Raw genomic sequence first — 22949 nt, forward strand, 5'->3', positions numbered from 1 at the left:
AGAGATGAGAGAGAGAGCGATAGAGATGAGAGAGAGAGCGATAGAGATGAGAGAGAGATGAGAGAGATAGATGAGAGAGCGATAGATGAGAGAGCGATAGATGAGAGAGCGATAGATGAGAGAGAGATAGATGAGAGAGAGATAGATGAAAGCGAGATAGATGAAAGAGAGAGAGAGAGAGAGAGAGAGAGAGATTGATTGATTCAGAAGGCATGGCTGGGAGAGGATTCAGTTAGAAATAGTGTATATGTGTTTAACAGGACACAGACCACAAATCATATATAGAACCGCATGCATCACTTTTATTTTATTTCTGAAAAGCGATCTGCTTTTTACAGATATTTGTTACAGTAGTTATACAAATTAATAAATTTACAAAATCTGTGCAAACTCTTTTTGTCGAAGTGGCCACTGTTTGAAAGCATGCATAAACAATGGGAGTTAGGCAATGCGTGACAGGCACTGCAACCACTATCCTCTGTGTGGCGAGCCAGGATGTTGGGGGTTGCAGTTTCGTTGCCCTATACTGGCACACATTGCCTAACTGCAAGTCAATGTAGAAGTAAAAAGTATGTACACACCTGTAAAATGTACTACAGGAAAATATTAAAAAATAAAACGGATTAAGGGCTATGGTAGGCAGTAGCATTCTGGGAAATCTAAACGGATAAATATGTCATTCTTCAAATCAAGAGTCTACAGCTTTCATGTTTAGGGCATGCCCCCACGTGGCGGATTTCCTCCGCAACTGTCCGCATCAATGCCGCACATAATCCGGGTTGCGGATTACGGCTGCGGATCTGCCCAAAATGTGCAGTAAATTGATGCGGACTAGCTGCTGCGGACTGCGGTAAAAGTGCTTCCCTTCTCTCTATCAGTGCAGGATAGAGAGAAGGGACAGCACTTTCCCTAGTGAAAGTAAACGAATTTCATACTTACCGGCCGTTGTCTTGGTGACGCGTCCCTCTTTCGGCATCCAGCCCTACCTCCCTGGATGACGCGGCAGTCCATGTGACCGCTGCAGCCTGTGATTGGCTGCAGCCATCACTTAGACTGAAACGTCATCCTGGGAAGCCGGACTGGAGACAGAAGCAGGGAGTTCTCGGTAAGTATGAACTTCTATTTTTTTACAGGTTGCTGTATATTGGGATCGGTAGTCACTGTCCAGGGTGCAGAAACAGTTACTGCCGATCGCTTAACTCTTTCAGCACCCTGGACAGTGACTATTTACTGACGTCTCCTAGCAACGCTCCCGTAATTCCGGGAGCCCCATTGACTTCCTCAGTCTGGCTGTAGACCTAGAAATACATAGGTCCAGCCAGAATGAAGAAATGTCAAGTTAAAAAAGCAAGACGCATCCGCAGCACACATAACATGTGCATGACAGCTGCGGACTTCATTGCAGAATTTAGAATCTCCATTGAAGTCAATGGAGAAATTCCGCCATGAGTCCGCAACCAGTCCGCCACTGGTCCGCAACAGACAGAGCATGCTGCGGACACCAAATTCCGCTCCGCAGCCTATGCTCCGCAGCGGAATTTTACGCATCGTCTAAACGAACGCTTCTAAATTTAAGTGGAAGTCAATGGAGAAACGGCTCCGCTGCGGATTAACGCTGCGGAGTGTCCGCAGCGGAATTCAAGTGAAATTCCGCCACGTGTGAACCCAGCCTTATACATATAACCACATGACAGTGGTGCTACTTAAAGGGGGTCGATCATCAAAAACATTAACCATATTTCTTGTGGGGCTTTTGGTTTTGTTTTTCCCCCAAAAGGCCTGAAGTTATATTATAAGAACAGAACTTTCCATAACTTTTTCTTTATTATTATAATAAAATATTCTTTGTTTTCTGCATATTTTGCAGCACTGTCAGGTTATCTCACTTTATGGCATACAACTTTGTACAAATTGGAACGGACACATCAAGCAAAATGCTTTCATATATAAACCAAATGTAAATTAAATGTAACATAAAATGCATAGAGATCACAAAGGAGATACATAACCCTATATAAAGTAACAGAACTCCGAGGTGAGTTCTAATCTTCCCATAATTTAGAGTGGTCGGTACGATATTCCTTGTAATGCATATCTCAGCTGCTGCAGGACCTCTTTTTTGGAGATTAAAGGAGAGATTCCTGTCCACCATTGAATAATATGAAATGCCCTCATATGGCATCTGGGGTGTGTATTATGTTTATAAAACTGTATAATAAACACTGCAGCTGCTGGAGAACCTCTTTTTTTTTTTTTCTTTTTTTAAAGCGAGATGGGCACTACATGTCAGTCAATCAGTAATTGGCACAGGGGAAGGAACTTCCTGCAAAAGTGACCAGTGACAGACCTCTTCTGCAGGATGAGATCAGCAGCTTCAATGTAGCGCCGCTTATCTCTGGATGATCGTCAGATTGTGATGTTTATACAAATGTTATATACAGGCATGTCAATGAAAAAGTTCCATTCACTTGTATTTTATACTGAATATTGTGTAAATATTCTCTTAAGAAAATATTTGATATTCCCTGATTTTAGGATTTTGCTCTTCCATTTACATAAGACTCATTTTTGATGAAAGAATCCCTTTAAGAATATTTTACTTGGGTCTCGACACAGGGAGACCTCAAGTCTTTAAACATACACTATGTCCCGTATGAAAATATCTTGGCAAAAAAATAAAAGCAACAGTGATGTATAGTTGACAAAAATAGAAATCTGTAGTCAAAGCCAGCATGAGTGTAAAATAAAAGCGAAAACTTCACGCTAGAATTCATCTCCTGCAAATCCCATAATGAAAAATAGTCTATACAAAATAATCTGCATCCTCCATAATGGACACCTTTGTTTTTTTTATCAACCTTTTTAAGATATACACACACATACACACACATGCAAACATACAGTATAGTAATATATACAGTCACACACACTAATTTACATAGAAACAGAGACCAATAAAAGAATAGGTCTATAATTACAACAGCAACTCGACAAGGTTATACTGGTATGTTATGTAGACCGATGATGACAACATGCCAGCAGAGGGCGCTGTGGGTGGAATTGCACTGCAGACACCTAGAGTGATGAGTCTGCACAAGTTAGGAGGAGTCCTTTGGAGTGCCAACCTTGGTTACGCTTCCGTTCTGTGACTTGTAGCTGGTGAAGCTAGGTGTGTGGATGGTACGGATGCTCTTCATACCTTGAGTCAGTGAAGTGGGAGAAACAGAAGTAGAGGGAGAAGTAGCAGAGGAGGAAGAAGTAGGAGGAGGAGATGGTCTGCCGTTTGCATTCTGCAGTGAAAATGAGAGATGGTGACCTTTACCTGAATAGATCGGGCTCTGTAGCTTTGACGTGCCATTATGAACAGGACGGATAAGGGAGGAGGCGTTAATGGTACGACCGGGCTGAGTGTTAGCGTTGGTTACTGGGACATGGGACTTCACCGAGGGATTATGGGAGTTAGAGGTATCATTACACTGAACAGAAACAGAGCTGCTTTTTCCAGTGTTAGGAGAAAGAGCTGGAATCTTAGAAGCAGATAAAGTAGGGGAAGCCGCCTTAATATCCCCACCAGCTTTCTTAGTACCTCCGTTAGCCTGCAAATAAAGATGGCAGGAGACAGTTTGTCAAAAAGTTTAACATTAATACACCAACACTGGCGCCGGAACAAAGCCCCCAAATAGAAACATTTTATTCTGCTGATGTTCTCACTGGACCTGGCAGAAACCGTAAAGCACAGAAAGGTTTAGAGAACTTGAGAAGTGGAGGATGTGGCGCGGACTGGGCGATAGTGCAGTGCTCTACATGCTGTGGGAGGAGAATGGTGGCAAGATGGCAAGCAGTTAATGGAATGCGGTTGAACATACATGTTAGTACTGGACGACATAGGTGACGACACACGTGCACTCTGATTTTGGACCCAGAAGGGCTGTTGCGTGTTACCACAGTAAGCCGGGTTTCGTTTATCTCAGCCGAACATCTTGGAGTGGTACAAAGCAGTGGGTGATTTATTGCAGGCATGCAGAGATATGGCAAGAGTGAGACAAAGTACTACCGGATTTCTCATGCCACCAGATCCAGATATTCAACAAAAACAAGAGTGAACGTAACGCCATCCTTGTTTTGGTTACATTTATTCAGTAACTTGGCTTGAAGTTTTTTTAAAAACTTTTTGTCCTTCCAAAATTGCTGTTCTACGGTAAAACTACCTGTCTGAATGGACGCTGTGGCTCCTGTAGCTTTGGCTGTTTGCTAGTTTTTTCCAAGCTTCCTGGTCTAGTTTTAGAAGACATTGGTATTGGCATTCTGCTGGTTTGTGGCGCTCCATTTGATCCCTATAGGAACAGCCAACGGGAAAAGAGAGACAGAAAAATAACAAATCAAACAACAGAACTGATTTCATCCAGTGTTCACATTCGATGCTTGACCAACATCATATCAACCTTTAGTCATGCAGTAAAAACATCAGATGTTAAAGTCATAAAAATTATAGGAGAAATAAAAAAACACAGGTCATTTCAATCAAGCAGGTTGTTTTTTGTTCTTCATCTGCCCATCACCAAGTAATTAAACCAGCAGTTTGTTAGGCACCTATAGGGAAAGCCAACCACCAGAAGAACACCAATCAAGGGATTAGACACCAATTTGTCACTGGCACACCGTTAGGCTTTGGAAGTCTTTTGGAAGACTGGTACCTTACGTGCTGTAGTAGTTATGGATAATGGAGACTCTAGAACAGGTTTTATATCATCCGCTAACATAGATCCTTTGACAACCGCAGGAGTTATTGTTAATGTTTTGTTATCGTCTCTCGATTCTATAAGATCAGATCCCGGTCTTGGGGTCATTTCACTTATTGTACTTTCTAGCTGCTTGATGGTCTGCTCAAGACTGTTTAAGGTTCTATAAGTATTTTGCCTTATTTCATCAGTCCTTGACACAGAGTCTGGTTCTTCGAGGATGAGAGCTTCAGGTTTCATATGGTCTTCTCTGCTCTTCGATCTTTCAATTTCAAACCTTTTTGCTTCTTTGTGTTGCTTTACAGTCCCATCAGGTTCCTCTTCTTCCTCGTATACCACAACCTGTAAGGTCTTCTTCCCGGTTTTTGTCCCTGTACGGATGGCTTGGGTCAGAGCAGCCAGCTGCTTTTTGGGGAATTTGAACTTAAACTTTTTCTTTGCGTCTTGCCTCTGGCCATACTGATAGTCTGATGCGTCTGACTTTTGTTCTTCTGTGAGTAATCCCTGGGAGCCATTATTATCCTGAAACATATTCTCTTTCATTTCTGCTAAAGATGGATAATTAAATCTGTATTTGTTTTGCATCAAAAAATTATCTGAATTGTTGACCGTTTTGGACTCATCGAACCTCTCTTCTTTGGTTGAAGGGACACTACGTTCTTTATCATCATCATCTTCTTCTTCTTCTTCCTCCACCTCTTCAATCCTTGCTTTTGACATCATTTTTTCCAAATCGTCGTCGCATTCTTCGAATATTGTTGACAACCTTTTATAAGCTGATCTTATATCCATTGGTTCGTCAAAAATGATAATGACTGGCTTTTTGTCTGTGCACACAACAGGATCTTGTATATTGTAATTTGCATTGCTGGAAGGAATTGTTTTCACATTTTCTCTATCAACATTAACCGTTTGTACGTCTCCACCCTTCCGATTTACAATATCTTGGACTTCACCTGTTGACAGGACCTGCACCTCAGTGTTTGTGATCATAAAAGCAATGTTATCTGCTGGAGACCTTGGTTCAGTTGGTGATACAGCTGGGGAACCAAGATCCTCGGACTGTTGGCTGACAGTCCTCCGGGAATTCTTTTGTCTTAATACAACTGTTTGGCCTAGATCTAAGTAAGGCATTCCTTGTTCTTGGGTTGGAGAACTACCTACTGAGCTTTCCTGGGTTTCTACGTTAGAAACCTTGACAAATGTGGAACATGACTTCGAGATTTTCGGATCTGTTCCCCCATTAACCACTTCTGGAATTGTAGAGCTCAAGTGTTTCAGATTTTCCTTGTTGTGATATCTATATACGGACGTCTTTACTAATTCTTTATTCTTAATTTCCTTTTCAGATTCTTCCCTGACTGTAGAGCTAGGCTCATCCCTGTCTATGAACAGACTGTAAGTGGACTGTTCATTCACAACAACCTTCTCCACCTGCCTAAACTGAGCAGAATCAGGTGCAGAACTTGGTATGGATTGAATTTTCCACTTGTCCTCGGTGCTTTCAACAAATTTTGGGCTTTCAGGACTTACACTTTCTTTTGAAATATTGCATGACACCTATGGGGAAATTTAAGAGGGTAAATCAAATGGTTAAATAGAATTTTTCTGTCAATAAAGGTGAATAAAATAATCATTCAACGTCAAGTCAGAGTTAGATTTGTTGGTTATTGCAGAGATTAAATATATTTACTTACATTATACCTAAAAGAGATTATTAGAACTTTTTAAAACAATAATAACCGCTGGCAAATCATGTTATAACGTAGAGGTAAATCCACAAACATCTTTATTATTAATAGCTCAAAAATGTTAAAAATTGTTGTCATAATTCGCAAAGCGCACCAGCAAAGGGGACAACTGTGCCCCATGTTAGTCCAAACACATAGCAATGAATATGCCCAAAGCCAACACTTGTAGTAAACACTTGTAGCTCATGCACACGACTCGTTTACTTCAGTGTCCTATCCATTTTTCTGCGGATAGCCTACTGAACCATTCATTTCTGCACACACCCATTTCTTTTTTTTTTTGCGGATCCGTATGTCCGTTCCGCAAATTATAGAACAGCTCCTATTCTTGTCCGTATTTGCGGTCCATCTCACCTATTCTAGTATATGGGTCCGCAAAAAAAACAGACAGCACACGGAAGTCACTAGGATCCGTGTTTTGCAGTCCGCAAAACGGAAATGGTCATGTGGATGATTCCTTAACACCTTAGCTGGGCTCTTAGGGCACGTTTAGACGTGGCAGAGTTTTTCCGCAAATGTTGGTGCAGATTTGGGGCAATTACGCAACGAATCTGCACCAACATTTGCATATTTGACAGGTAATTCAGACGTTGCAGATATCACAGCGGACTTGCCACAGATTTCAGTTTTTGCATTGCAAAGGCTGAAATCCGCAGTGAAATTCCGCTTCTTCTCCGCAAACTAATGAGCTGCCGCAGAGGGGAAATTCTGCACCGCAGCCTAATTTCCGCAGTTATTTTCTGTAACGACTGAACTACGTTTCCTAACAATGTATAGAAACAAATGTAAAAAACGGCTGCTGCAGAATTCCACTGCGGACTGTCCACAGCCGAATTCAACAGCAATTCCGCCACATCTGAATGTGCCCTTATAGTGTCATACACTCTGCAGCATTGCATTCTACGTTAAAGGGGTTGTCTCATCAGACATCCCTTTTCCAGTCGTAGACTCGCTAGAGATCAGATGATCGCCACTTCAAATAGTACCCACCACCCCCAGCAAACAGTAGATTGTCAGAGGAAGCTGCGGCTAGCCAGAAATTTTTATAAAAGGACATGATGAATGCCCATTCAAGTAATATATGAATGGCTGTAATGCGCCAGAACAGGAGCTGCCCTTACGGGTGGATTCACACACGTCAAATTTTGGTGCAGAAATTTCTGCCTCTGAAAACCGTTCCATTCATCTGAATGGGGATGTTTCTACAGCACGTTTATTGATTTCTGCAAGTTCCATTCAGACGTATGTAACGGATTTTCAGTGGCAGAAATCGCGGCAAAAAAATTTGATACGTGTGACTGCACCCTTAGGTCTGTTCCTCCTAGATCCACTTCTGGTTTTGGCCTGCACCATTCAAGGCCAGCACTATTCAGAATACAATTACATTGGGAAAAAAATGGACTATAAGGCTGGATTCACACGTGCACGTTCGGTCCGTAAAGGACAGAACGTATTTCGGCCACAAGTCCCGGACCGAACACACTGCAGGGAGCCGGGCTCCTAGCATCATAGTTATGTACGACACTAGGAGTCCCTGCCTCGCTGCAGGACAACTGTCCCGTACTGTAATCATGTTTTCAGTACGGGACAGTTGTCCGGCAGCGAGGCAGGGACTCCTAGCGTCGTACATAACTATGATGCTAGGAGCCCGGCTCCCTGCAGTGTGTTCGGTCCGGGACTTGTGGCCGAAATACGTCCGTCCATTACGGACGTAATGTGCTCGTGTGAACCCAGCCTAAGGGTATAGTCACACGTAGCAGATTTATTGCAGAAATTTCTGCCACTATCCGATTCATTTGAATGGGGTTTGTAAAAATCCATGCACATGCTGCAGAAGCGTCCCCATTCATATGTATGGAAAAAAATTCAGTTGCAGAAATTTCTGCAGCAAATTTACCACGATAGAACTGGTATAATGGTGGCTCAGTGTTACAACTAATGTTGTAAGTAAAGGGTTAAGGCCAGAACAACGCCCCTGAGTTGTGGGAAAGTTCTAGCCCATCTAATGTAAAACGTGCAAATCCTCCTATCAGCCCTCCCTAATAATGTGTAAAGTTTGGATTTTCTGTAAATATTAACACTTTCATTTATAAACTTGCACAAGCAAAAAAGTTTCCATGTTATAAATGTAAAATGTACAAATTATTGCACGAAGACCTGGTCACATGATACAAATGCGATCTGTAGATTGATAATGTTGCAGGTTTCTAGTGAACTAAGAGAACCACAACATGGCCGTTATCACTTTCAGGAAATAGCAAAAATTACCACTCAAAACCTAAAAAATAATTTCACATTTACAATGGCTCGGTAAGCAGAGCTAATGGGGTGTTGTTTGCTAGGATCCTCTCACGGACTGCTTACTATAGCTGTTGAAGGGTCCATCTGTGACGTGGTGGGCACATTGTGGTCACTGCCGGTGACTTTCTTTCCCTGATTAGCAGCTCAGCCGTGTCAAGGAGTCAAACATAGATTTTTATTAAAGAAGTTTGTAGACTGCCTGTTAGACGGGTCTCTTGACAATAAACAGATCACAAAGTTTCCCCCTGCTGGGACCCCAAGTGATCAGCTATAATCTATGATAAAATCTGGCAGTAAGTGTTCAATTTCCCTGATGCCCCAGAGGAAGCCGGAAAGGCGAAACCCAAAGTGGGACGAGAGTGTTTGGCGAGCCGCTTATGCATCACTGTTTTAATCAGTTTTTGTACTTTTGATACGATGTTCTTCTTGTATGGAATAAAAGAAGTGTGAACTACACAGTGTCGAAGGGTGTTGCACTATGTCCCGCTTTTTTTCCACGTTAGAGCTTTAGGTTGCTGCCAGGATTGTCGACGTTGGAAGAACCAGAAGTAACTCTGTGGAACTACAGGGACCAGAACAACAGTCTGCACCGACACTGGATCATGGACTGATCGCTTGCAGAAAGACCAGGACTCATTATTCCGATTGAGTACACATTGGATTTTTTATTATCATGTGCCGTCTGAGCGGTAAAAGCTTTTTGTTTTACTTCAGTTTCCCTGCAGCGCCACCACAGGAGAAATTAGGCATTGCGCAGTGCCCATTCATGTCAATGGGCTGTCTGTATAATGCAGGACGGGACAGGTCCTCCAGAGCGAGAGACGCTCTTTAACCACTCCCCATCCTGGCCAAGAGATAAGTATCCTGAGCACAGGACCCCCCTCTATTAATTTAGAATTCCCGTTAGAGTAAAGTAGAATTTTCTAAACTGGACAATGCCCTTAACACTCTAGATTACACTCTTATTTTGTAAGTGAAGGAAAGATAATAACTGGCTCACTCCGTGTCAGGCAGGTTTAGGGATGGCTAAAGCACCTCTTCAGTTTGAGACCCCAACAAACAGCTCCCCTTATCTCAGCTTCCTGAACTTGTGTGTGAAACGGGGAAAAGGGCATTCAATTATGTTAAAAAAACAAACATTCTTAAGTCAATAAACATATATTATGCAATTGAGAAACTATTACTACACAGGCCAGTGTGGTACAGAGGCATCCACTGGGGAGAAGGATGGTTTTGTTAAAAGTTTCAGAAATCTTGTAAGTCCGTTAGATACATACGGGAAATCTAGCAGCTGGTAGACTGTGGTGTTATTTAGTAACATGGGGTTAGTTGGTATAGGCCAAGAACATTATAGATAGGCCTTACAAATGAAATTACCTTCTTTTCCTTGGGTAGAGATAAACCTGAGGGTCTGAAATCTCTCTCTTGAACCTCTGTTTTAGAGGGCTCATATTGCACCTTTGAATTTATTTCCACTATAGAACACTTCTGGAAAGCCTACAAGATGTAGAATGTTACAATGGATCTTATGTAAAATTGAGCTGATCATACACTGAAATATATACCTTCTATTCTCCTAAATTATAACATGACGGGGTAATACAATGTATTTATGGTGATTGTAGTCAGAAATCTGTGGCACCTAAGCAAATGAATGGGCAGCAGGGTTACTGTACACTGAATGCCATGCTCAGTCATAGAGAACCCCTTTGTTCTTTGTCTCATGCACCAGAACCAGGAAGCAGCAGAGAGCAGCACTTTCTATTGGACGGAGCTCTGGCAGAGGAACAGGAAGTTACCTGTGAATGACTTCTGATTGGTCACTGATTATAATTTCCTTCGAGAGGAGGATAGAGAGGTGCAAGGGAAGGGAGATCACTATGGACAATCCAATAGATGTGCTTTGTGAAATATTTTCCACAATATAATTCTATCTGCTTCTGGGAAAACTAGGTCACAACCAGGCCACTATGAGGCACAACACAAAAAAGTCCTAAAGTAAAAAGTCCTGTTCTACATGGAAGACAAAATTTGATAGTTACCTGAAGTTCTGCCATGATCCGCTCTCCTTCCTCTTCCTCCTCATCTTTCACTTGGGAAGTCTTGATGGGACTTTCTATTTCTGACTTTATTGTTTTTGGTGGTAGTTGTGGAGGGACATCTTCTGAATCCTGCATTGATTGAGAAAAAAAATATATTAAGATGTTGCCGGAATTCCAATGTTACCTATTTGGATGGCCAGGCCTTGTGAAGGGATTTCATTTTCATGAAGAACATTTTCTAGTCACAGTTGTATAATGTAGTCGTTTTTAACTCGTGATTTGTATGTGGGGGACAGTGTGACACCATAAACTGTATTCACCTTGCTATCTTTCCAGTCTGCTGACCATGTACTGCTCAAACCACTTCCAAGAGGGTACATGCGGCGAGGAGGGGGCGGAGGCGGAGACTTTGTTAACTTATCGTTTTCTTGTTCACTTTCTTGACCACCTTCTAAAGAAAAAAACTTGTAAGAAATAACCATAGCCAACATTTGTCTTTACCGGCTTCATGCTGCTACTTGACCAGAGATGTGTGGTCCAAATGGTCCATATATAAGGGTTCATTGGCCAGATCTCTACGGTCTCTGCTTCGTATATAAGTATTTTCTAAACATCTATTGAATCATAGTTATTGTGAATTCCCTTTTACGAGGCATCCAAGGCCCACAGATTATTCAGTGCTTATACAGTTTTTTTTTCTCAACTTTACATTATCAGTCTACATTTCAGACTCGTGACATAACAAAATTATCCAAAAACAAACTGACCCCCATTGAGATGCTTCTTTTATGAACCCAACATATCTTCAAAATGGTGGGAATGTTACAGCAAGCATGTAAATCCATAATTCTAGTAAGTAAATAACATTGTTTTATGGGCTCGATCATACCGTTGACCTCTAGCTTTTCTATGCTGTCTATTTTTGAAGTATGAGATGGCATTTCTAGACTGGGGATTGCCTTCATAATATTGGCTTGTGCTTCTTCCAGCAGCTTCTCAAATTCTTTCCCATTGTAGTGGTCCAGATTCTGTCTTTTTTCTTCAAATTTCCTTTCTGCTTCCTAGAAATAGAATTAGAGACGCATCATTATTGTACAAGGACTAGAAAAAAAAATACATATTTTTGAATTCGGGTTACATGAAATAAAAATTGTTTTCAGGAACCAATCTCTGCAACCAGACAACATTGCTGTGTGCATTATTCCGTGGCTTGACCCTTGGATCATGCAGTAGGATATGATTACGTATGAACGAAATATATGACCCACTAAGTTACCAGCTGCCAATTAAGACGTCAAAAGACCTATCCACCACCCATTTTCAAGGAATCGGGGGTACGAGGAAATGTGTCCTACTAACATACCTAAAAGTGCTCACAAAAGAAGCGGGGCAAGAAATATTTATTAACATTTGTGTTTAGGTATTTTCCACCTCTTGAGTGGTACTTAGTGTAGGCCTTTAATTGGACATTATTATGCACTCTAGTTGAATGTTATTAGATATCTTTAAGGGCCTAGTACGAAGGGTTTTTTATGGTAATTTTTTGACTTCTACTAACTTTTTAAGGATCTATAACAAAGCCTAAAAACATTGTTGAGACACTCCATTATCCAAAAACAATAAGTCCTGGAATATTTGATGTACCTCTATAGACACTGCTCGATTCCTGTATCCTACATACTGAATTTCGTCAATAAACAAGCTTTGCGCAGAGGATCCATTAAGTTGAGTCGTTTGTGCAGTTGGAGTTTGCTCTGGTGTAGCGGATGTGCTTGTTGATTGGTGATTTGCTGATTCTGATAAATGACTGCTTTGGTTATTGGAATTAAAGGTGTGGTTAACCAGGGCCGAGGAGTGTTGGGACTGCTGCATGAGGACGGGTGAACTTTGGACGTGGTGAACTTTAACGCCAACAGACAACGGTACCACCTCTGACTTCACAGATGTCGTCTGGGTTTCTGTTGTGTTTCCTGGTTCTGTCTGTGTTTGCTGAAGGTAGACTTGACTTTTTTCTTCTTTGTTTTGGATCATTTCTGTTTCGGTCACTTTTTCGGTGATGGTGTATTGGTTATTCTGATTGTAGTCAACAGTCTTAGATGATCCATCAGAAGCATGTCTATAGTAAGAAAATAAATTCAATTTAAAGATGAAAATTATAATAATCAACACTTCTGTGATATCATTTTCCACATTTCTACTTTCATCAAATGGTTTTATAATTTATGAAAAGTAGTGTGTTTTATCAAATGTAAAAAATACTTTATTATTGAATTGTTTTATAATTTGAAGTTAGGTATGTCCCTTGCAGTACCAATTTCCACCACTTTAACAATTTCACAACTTTTCATAGAGAACAATGCAACAGCGCCACTGGTCATTAGATCTACTTCATACAAAGTTCTTGATATTTGTTATCTTATAACTTTGTCGAGGGCAACAGAGTGGTCTGAGCCCCCGGTCAGTAATGGTCATGAACCCCTTAACACAATCCCTTTAATTCATTCTGGGCTATGGCCTGATATTGATCATCCTAACATTAGACCCAAGTCAAATAACATGAGACAATGTCTAACACTTCAAGGCCAGGTTTTTTTTTATTAAGGCTTGAAAATAAAAATGCATTAGTTCAATCGAAATCACCTTCTTAAGGCAGACAGGGCATCAGTCATGCTTCGGATCCTCTTCAGTAAGCTATCCAGTTTATGAGGCTCTTCCTTTAGGAATCTAACAGCTTCTACCTCCACACGTAAGACAGCCCTCATTTTATTCTGTAAGTATGGAAATTCTCCTAGAAATACAAATATTAAAATGTGTGCACATAGCAAACAGCTACAACAAACGAGGCCATAAACACTGCAGTAACTTTACAAACCCAACCGAGATTTGGAAATTGTATCAAAAATACTCAGAAAGTAAAAAGTTAAAACGTCATCACATCTGACTGCCATTTCCACATAGTATTAAATTGCAAGATTAATATTTTCCATCAATGGCTTGTAATGCTTCCTCTATAACAGATCATGGAATGACTCGCTCTGCACTACACGAATAATGCCACCCAGATTCCTAGTTTCACCAAATGATTGGAGTTATCGCTCTTCCCAGGTTCTATGTAACATTTCCTAAAACTACTTTGACCTATCAAGCTTGTACCGTGATGACGAGTGATGGCCGATAACATCATGATGGATTGAGCTAGGTACTGACACGGATGGCTTCTTCTGCTAAAGAGACTAGTTCTAGTTGTTCTGTGCTTCATCTACATGGATGCTAAGGAAGAAGATCAGTTTCATAAGAATTGAAATGAGATGGTTTAAGCTCCAAGCGTTCTGGGCCCAGATCATGAAATTCTCATATGACATTACAGACAACACTATAGCTTTTGATCCCAAGTGTTGCCTCCCGAACCTCTACCATTCCACTCCTTCTTCCTGCTAGCTCCACACTCCTACATGAAATCCCTTTCCAGTCCAGGAAATTAATAGACCCCCTACTTTTTCAGAGGGGTTTTCACGTGTAAATGCCTCTTTAACCTACAAAAAGTTGATCTATCTACATGGGAAATCCTTCCAAATGTTAGGACCTTGGTTGAACACCACTCAGATTGCAAATGCTACTGGTTGTAGGACCACACTGCTCTGTTTAGGTTTTCCGAATTGGTTCAATCCTACTCCAGTTCGGTTTCTACATTCCTTTACTCACTAGCGAATATGTTTGAGATATATATATATATATATATATATATATATAAAAAAACACTATACACCGATCAGCCATCACATAAAAACCACCTGTCTTATATTGTGTAGGTCCCACTCGTGCCAACAAAACAGCTCTGACCCGTGGCATTTACTCCACAACACCTCTGAAGGTGTCCTATTGTATTGGGGCCCCAAGACATCACCAGAAGATCCTGTAAGTTGTGAGGTGGGGCCTTCATGTATCGAACTTGCTTTTCCAGCACATCCCAGATATGCTCGATCAATTAATATCAGGTCCGAAGGTTTCACAGCAGAACATTTGGCGGAGCATCACACTGCCTCCAGCAGCTCTGCCGTCTTCTTCCCACAATGCATCCTAGTGCCATCTCTCCAGGTAAGCAACGCACACGTACCCGCCCATCCACAAAAGAGAACGTGATTTATCAGACCAGGCCACCTTCTTTCATTGCTCCATGGTCTAGTAATGATGAACAAAAAGATGGAAGGAATTCTCCAGCTCACCAATGATGCGTCTTTAGTCCAGACTGCGCTCGATCCTCGTGATGGCACACAGCAGCAATTGCAGAGGATAGGAAAAAACTATGATCCAGCGCTGATAGTTTTCAAGGTTCCAATTTTATTCAAAAAAATTTAAATTTCCATAGTAAACAGGGGTGGTTGCAATGGTAGTTGTGCCTACGCGTTTTGGACAACGCTTGTGTCCTTACTCATGGCATATCATAGTAATGATGCACACATGCCCATTGCAAGCGCTTTTGCTGGTGGACAGGGGTCTGCATGGGTACCCTTACCGGTCTGCAGCTGTGCTGCCCAAAATGAAGCAAACTGTGATGCACTGTGTGTTCTGACACCTTTCTATCATAGCCAGCAGTAACTTTTGACAGGAATTTGAGCTACAGTAGCTCTTATGTGGGATCGGACAAGACATGCTAGCCTTTGCTCCCCATGCGCATAAATGAGCCTTGGGCGCTATCACTCTTTCACTGGATGACCGGTTATCCTTCTTTGGACCACTTTTGGTAGATACGAACCACTGCATACCGGGAATACCCCACAAGACCTCTTGGAGAGGTAAAAATAGAAGGAAACCTCCAGCTCACCAAATCCTGCGTCTCGGCCAGACACTTCGCAGTAAGTACTTTTCTTGCCATGATTAAGAGCACGGTTTGTGCTTGAAACGCGTAGGCTCGGGCATCTGCCCGCATTACAAACCATCCCATGACTGCGTTTCCTTTCCGAATTTTATATATTTTCTTTCACCAATAAAAGTGGGATCCACGTATCCTTTTTATCCCGACACAGCGCTGGATCATTTCTCCTTTGTTCTACCTCTTGGAGATGCTCTGACCCAGTCGTCTAGCCATCACAATTTGGCCCTTGTCAAAGTTGCTCAGATCCTTACACTTTCCCATTTTCAAATTCATGAACGGACTGATCACTTGCTATCTAGTATGTCATACCCCATGGCAGGCACCATTGTAACAAAATAATCAATGTTATTCACTTCACCTTTTAAGGGTTTTAATGTTATAGCTAAACGGTGTATGTGTGATTTTATTCTTATTCACGGTAATATTTTCTGTAGTAATGAGGCCACTAGGTGGTGCTGTTTCATAGATTTTTACTAGAACTTTTACTCATGCTAAAGACAGTTCTACTGAAATTCACAAGAAATAAAACGTTTGCTTTTATATTGTAAATGCAAGATTGATGTTTTGACTACACAAATGGGGGAAAACGACGTATTGCCCAGCTTAAACCAGAATATGAGTGAAGTTATACAGCTCCTACCTTTCAGATTAGACACTGCTTCTCCAATTTGGCGCAGGACAAATGCCCGATCTTCCACATCTTTCAGAGTAACTAGTCGGGTAGCGTTTGAGTCCTTCTTCATGTCTTCTACAAAACTCTCCAAGTCACTGGGACATAAGCAACCAAAAGTCATAAGATATAACCCACACAGTCATTCTAACATACTACACTATCTCTGGGTTCAGGCAATTTTTAAATACCAAGTTTCTAGACAATTAGGTTAAATAGAGGCTGACTGGTTCTCATCAGTGGTATTACTGGTGGGAACCGCAGAAAATCTACCCCCCCCCCTCATGATCACTACAGTAGGTCACATATCTCTAGTTTTTCACAAACCATGAAATAAATGTGGTTTTCTAAGTTTTGCACTTTTATAAGCCACAGACTGTATGTTTAGTGCTCCATATTAACTTGGAAGCCTCCTCTCCTCCCCAAGCAGATGGGTTACGGCAGGGGTCTCAAACTCGGCCAGGTAAGTGGGCCGCATATAGAAAAAATGGGAAGTTGACGGGCCGCATTACTTTCGAATTTGATACAATACAAAATTATTGTTAATCAATTAGTTATTTGAACTACTATAACACTATATTACTATAATAATAACACTACATTACTATAATAATACCGCTAGGTTTAAAATTTGAGATATTTCTCCACGTGCTTATTTCAACAATCCAGCTTTCCAGTTTAAGTGTCGCTAAATGCAGTCCGGCGGCTCAGTTAGTACACATGTCAAGATTGGGCAGCCCCTTTTTAGATAGTGCCGCAGTGCCCTCTGTGGATGCTGCCACAGTGCCCTCTGTGGATACTGCCGCAGTGCCCTCTGTGGATACTGCCGCAGTGCCCTCTGTGGATACTGCCGCAGTGCCCTCTGTGGATAATGCAACACACCCCTAGATAAGGCCACAGTGCCCTCTGTAGATAAGGCCACAGTGCCCTCTGTAGATAAGGCCACAGTGCCCTCTGTAGATAAGGCCACAGTGCCCTCTGTAGATAAGGCCACAGTGCCCTCTGTAGATAAGGCCACAGTGCCCTCTGTAGATAAGGCCACAGTGCCCTCTGTAGATAAGGCCACAGTGCCCTCTGTAGATAAGGCCACAGTGCCCTCTGTAGATAAGGCCACAGTGCCCTCTGTAGATAAGGCCACAGTGCCCTCTGTAGATAAGGCCACAGTGCCCTCTGTAGATAAGGCCACAGTGCCCTCTGTAGATAAGGCCACAGTGCCCTCTGTAGATAAGGCCACAGTGCCCTCTGTAGATAAGGCCACAGTGCCCTCTGTAGATAAGGCCACAGTGCCCTCTGTAGATAAGGCCACAGTGCCCTCTGTAGATAAGGCCACAGTGCCCTCTGTAGATAAGGCCACAGTGCCCTCTGTAGATAAGGCCACAGTGCCCTCTGTAGATAATGCAACACACCCCTAGATAATGCCAGTGTCCTCTTCAGATACTGTCACACACCCACTTGTAGATGGCTGCCACAGTGCCCTCTGTAGAGGCTGCCACAGTGCCCTCTGTAGAGGCTGCCACAGTGCCCTCTGTAGAGGCTGCCACAGTGCCCTCTGTAGAGGATGCCACAGTGCCCTCTGTAGAGGATGCCACAGTGCCCTCTGTAGAGGCTGCCCCAGTGCCCTCTGTAGAGGCTGCCCCAGTGGCCTCTGTAGAGGCAGCCCCAGTGCCCTCTGTAGAGGCAGCCCCAGTGCCCTCTGTAGAGGCAGCCCCAGTGCCCTCTGTAGAGGCAGCCCCAGTGCCCTCTGTAGAGGCAGCCCCAGTGCCCTCTGTAGAGGCAGCCCCAGTGCCCTCTGTAGAGGCAGCCCCAGTGCCCTCTGTAGAGGATGTCCCAGTGCCCTCTGTAGAGGCTGCCCCAGTGCCCTCTGTAGAGGCTGCCCCAGTGCCCTCTGTAGAGGCTGCCCCAGTGATGTCAGGGGCTGTCCCAGGCAGAGCGCTAGTAGGCTCTTCCTGGGACTCCAGCTGTGCTCCTGACATCACTGGGACTCCTGCTCTGGGGAAGCCCCTGACATCATTGTCGATGTATGGACAGCGATGTCAGAGGCTTCCCCAGAGTCCCGGAGCAGAGCCGATAATAGCGCTCTGCCCGGGACTCCGCTCTGGGGAAGACCCTGACACACTGTCCATATATGGGCAGCGATGTCAGGGAATTCCACAGAGTCCCGGAGCAGAGCCGACACCAGCGCTCTGCTCGGGACTCCGGCTCTGGGGAAGCCCCAGACATCGCTGTTCATATGTGGACAGCAATGTCAGGGAATTCCAGAGTCTCGGAGCAGAGCCGATACTAGCGGCTCTGTGTCCCGCGGGCCGCAGATGACAGCCGCATGCTTGGGACCCCTGGGTTACGGTGTCAAAACAAAAGCCGTGATTTATAGTGTTTAATTGAATTCAGATTTCAACTATTTGCTGATACGAGACTTTAGTTCTAATAAAATGATTTCCTAAATAAATTAGACCTTCAGTCTGGGCCCAACATTTCAGCTGTTTGTTATCCACATACAAATGATTTAATGTTTCCCAACACACAGACTGTAAGAAAAGCGATACTCAAATGATAAAATTTTACATGTGGCCATGAACAATCCTAAACCTGTGAAAAATATATTCTCAGAGCTGCAGTTTGTGCTCCAGAGCTGCTCTTCCTATTGATACGGGGGGGGGGGGGGGGGGGGGGTAGGGAGTTGCAAAGATGATCACCCACCTGCACAAAGTACACTGAAAAATATCCCTCTGCTCCTTCCCCTCTTTCCACTGTACAGCATATGTGCCTTCTGTACTTGAACAGGGAGGTATGAATCTCCACATGATAGCCCACATCGGGAACTACTGTAGCAATGCAACCTCCATCTTATAGGGCTTTAATTATTTTCAATGAAAGTCAAAATCGAGGAGAAAACAGCTATTAAAAATATGCCAAAACATGCAGTTTACATAAAAAAATATTTTTATTAGTGAATCCCGAGGCACGTTCCTACAAGAAATTATGAACAAATAGCTGGAAATGTGCTTAAATATAGTGAATTTCAGGGATGAAATCTTTCGGAGGCATTCAGATAGAGCACCTCTGTTTTTCTTGCTCTGCAGCATTGGCAAAGTCTATGAATATGTTTATAGATTTTCCTGTGCTGTGGTCTGTACTAATACTAATGGAGAAGTAGAAGGTTAGTCATGGGAACTATCAGCACAGGCCAGATACATGAACATAAATATCCACCAATAAATAGAATTTATTCCATCGCTTGTGAAATGCGCCCCAGGAGCTTCTAATGACATGTTCCCCAAGACAGGGAATTATATAAATCAACCACATTGTCCAGTGATGAAGCTGTAGGATAGTTTGAAGAACACGTCTAGAAGAACAGTGGTCTATAACCTGTAGCTCTCCAGTTGAAGGCATACTAGGATAATAGGAGTTGTAGTTCCACAACAGTTGAGGAACCTCTGTTTGCAGACCCTTGGTTAAAAAGAAAGGGTTGGAGAAGGTCTGTTTCTTAATGCATTTGGTCTAGTCCTCTGAAGTATCTGATAATGGACGTAGACTCGTCCATACACCAGCTTGGCTGCTCTATACGTGTTCTTATATATATATATATATATATATATATATATATATATATATATACCCCAATACTATGATCCCTTCTAGAGTAAATGGGTCATTTTACTAAATTCTCTATATACTTTATGGTTGAAGTCTCCTGCACTGTTTCAAACTGTGTTTTTTCCCATTGACTTCAATAGGAAGAGCTCCGACCAGGACCAGGCCAAGCTTGTGGTTGCAGCAAGATCTGTTGTGTGACGGGCTTATAGCGTTATCTTATTACTTCTTCAGTTGTACTTGCTGCAGGTATATTGTATGCTGTAGTGTTTGCTGCAGTTTGGATGTAGTTTGAGTGAAAAATCTGGATAGCCTGACCTACAATTGTCCTCTACTGGACCCTACAGCTCCTTCACCCGAGGATTAGTCACTGTTTTTAATTGTAGTTTCTACATCTGGTACCCCAATAAGGCTTTCAATAGAAGCTGTTCTAGGAAGCTTTCTAGCTTGGTCTCATCCTATTCTTCCTGGCTGCCCTTAGATAAAGATGATAATCAGTAGACCACCAGTAGTCTGTAGTTTGCCGGTGGGGCACAAGGAACAGGTTTTTTTAGAGGCATACATAGAGTAGAGAGGACTCTCCTTATGGTACTGGTTTATGCCTCCATACATTACCTCATCCAGTGTATAAAGGACCTGACAATGGTTTACCCCGTTCCATCCCATGTATTGAGAAGGGGAGCAGGACCATCTTTTTTCCCTTTCATTTTCTAGCGTTACAGTGTCTCTGCTAAAGGTAGGCCTTCCTAAGCCTCAGCCTCATCTAGGGCCTATTGGAGGCTATGTCCATATTACTATGTCTTGCCCCTAAGGATAGATCCCTATGGATGAAACGTACATCTATGGAAATTAAAAAGGGAGATCTTATTGCCTGGGAGGACAAAACGACCAAATTAAGAGGAATTATTTTTGCCCCTTTGCCAAAAAGCATCATGTGCGAAATTTTATGATTTGTTCACCAGCCTAATAGACCTGATCGTGTCTATAATTCTGTGCACAATTCTGCTTCTCTTTACATGTTTGCTGCTGCTGCCACTAGGGGGAGCTCACTAAATATGTAGATTTATATTGAGTTCAATCATAGCTGTACAAATCCATCCTCAGCAAGTGCCCCCTAGTGGTGGCTCCAAACTCTACTGTTGTGTGAACGCCACAAGAAAGGGAATTGGAGCTCTGTAACAGAAAATAGAGCTCCATCCCTTGCAATTATGTAATATTGAAATTAATCAGCACAGAAATTCAGACCATTTCGATTTAAAAATAAAATACCCTCGAAGTATAGGGTGCCCTCCAATATGTAAAATGGGAGGTAAACTTGGACTCTCAACAGAGTGACATTATATATATATATATATATATATATATACACACATACACACAGCCTTTGGTATGAGTCTATATGTTTTACATTGATTTAGGGTTCTCTACTACAAACATGGCGAGTGCCCTTTTCAAGTACAACAGTTTAGTAAATGAATTAGGTAAAACGGACGCCAGTGGATTTACCAGCAGACAAGATGGATGATTGATTTCCCTTGGAGCAGCCCCAGCTGTTGCATTCTGTTAGAGAGAGATCACAGGCAAGAACAGCTGCTGGCGTCTCCGAGAGGAATAGGTGCTGAAACTGCTGTCATTGGAAATTGAATAGCAGAGAATAAAATATTTTTTTTTAAAAAAACCTAAACCGGAACATTTCTATAAAAACGTCAGCATCTCGTAGACTCTGCAGTGATTATGGATGTAGACCAAGGGTACTGAAATCCGGCAGTAAATATGGACAGATTATGTGTCTTCAATGACAAATGGCTTTCTGCAGGAGAGGTGCGGAATATAAAAGTACGAGAAGTAGATGGGAGAAGCGGAATCAAAGAAATGGACTATGGCTGATAACAGCGACCATATAAAACTGATTTATACATGAAACGCCTCCGTACGTACGTTCTACCCAGAAAACTAGTTTGATCAATAAAACAGACGCACACATAGACTAAGGCTGGATTTACACGAGCGTGTGCGTTTTACACGCGCAAAAAACGCTGTGTTTTGCACGCGCAAAAGGTACTTAACAGCTCCGTGTGTCATCCGCATATGATGCGCGACTGCGTGATTTTCGCGCAGCCGCCATCATTATGACACTGTTTGTACATGGTGCTTTTCTGTTTTCATTCATAGTTTGTACTATTGTAACGCGCATCACGCGCGTCACACGGAAGTGCTTCCGTGTGCTGCGCGTGATTTTTACGCACCCATTGACTTCAATGGGTGTGTGATGCGCGAGAAACGCACAAGTATAGGACATGTCGTGAGTTTTACGCAGCGGACACACGCTGCGTGAAACTCACGGACAGTCTGCACGGCCCCATAGACTAACATAGGTCCGTGCCACGCGCGTAGCACGGACGTATTATATGTTCGTCTAAATAAGCCCTAAGGACGGTTTTATAGAAAGCCAATTAACTCCATAGTATGTTTTTGGGGGGAGACGAAGGGAGAATATGCAAACTCCATACAGATATTGTCCTCGGTTGAATTCCAAAGCATGTTAAGAGGTCTTTTCTACAAATAACCGTTATTTATTGTATAATGAAAAGATATTAAAAATAAAGAAATTATAACACTTTCTATATCAATTCCTCATGGTTTTCCAGATCTGTTTGCCGTTATACCGTAACGGTTTACTCAGAGGGGATATAAATCTATCCTGATCATGTGACCACAGGTGCACGGCTCATTAGAAGACACAGCTCTGATAACTGTAGTGTAACAAATCATGCTTCTGTGGATCTATCACATCATCGGGACAGATGTTTTTTAAATTAAAATAATGAAGGGTTCCATTGAATGACTGCAAGCAGAGATTTTGAATACCGTGAGGAATTTTGACACAAAATATGTTGGAAAATTGTATAACTTTTCATCATACAAAGACTACATTTCATTTGCAGATATCGTAATTAGTGTCTCAAATGCAATAGGATG

The 22949-nt window shown here is 42.4% G+C and overlaps 1 protein-coding gene across 12 annotated transcripts in view; it reads right to left on the reverse strand.

Moving 5' to 3' along the window:
• Positions 1 to 1677: 1677 nt before the first annotated feature.
• The window catches only part of KIAA1217 (KIAA1217 ortholog), a 534607-nt gene continuing 513335 nt past the window's right edge, over positions 1678 to 22949 (reverse strand). For 8 of the 12 annotated variants that reach the window (XM_075827545.1, XM_075827543.1, XM_075827546.1 and 5 more), the window contains 10 exons: positions 16347 to 16474; positions 13474 to 13621; positions 12478 to 12949; positions 11723 to 11894; positions 11154 to 11284; positions 10834 to 10962; positions 10169 to 10288; positions 4695 to 6299; positions 4209 to 4334; positions 1678 to 3596 (listed from right to left, as the gene is read on the reverse strand). In XM_075827545.1, the coding sequence (XP_075683660.1) occupies positions 3099 to 3596; positions 4209 to 4334; positions 4695 to 6299; positions 10169 to 10288; positions 10834 to 10962; positions 11154 to 11284; positions 11723 to 11894; positions 12478 to 12949; positions 13474 to 13621; positions 16347 to 16474 (3529 nt within the window). In that variant the 3' untranslated portion in view covers positions 1678 to 3098. The remainder of the gene's footprint in view (positions 3597 to 4208; positions 4335 to 4694; positions 6300 to 10168; positions 10289 to 10833; positions 10963 to 11153; positions 11285 to 11722; positions 11895 to 12477; positions 12950 to 13473; positions 13622 to 16346; positions 16475 to 22949) is intronic. The other 4 variants (XM_075827547.1, XM_075827544.1, XM_075827553.1 and 1 more) reach the window with 4 other exon arrangements.

This window comes from Rhinoderma darwinii, chromosome 5 (assembly GCF_050947455.1).
Source record: "Rhinoderma darwinii isolate aRhiDar2 chromosome 5, aRhiDar2.hap1, whole genome shotgun sequence".
Classification (NCBI taxonomy): domain Eukaryota; kingdom Metazoa; phylum Chordata; class Amphibia; order Anura; family Rhinodermatidae; genus Rhinoderma; species Rhinoderma darwinii.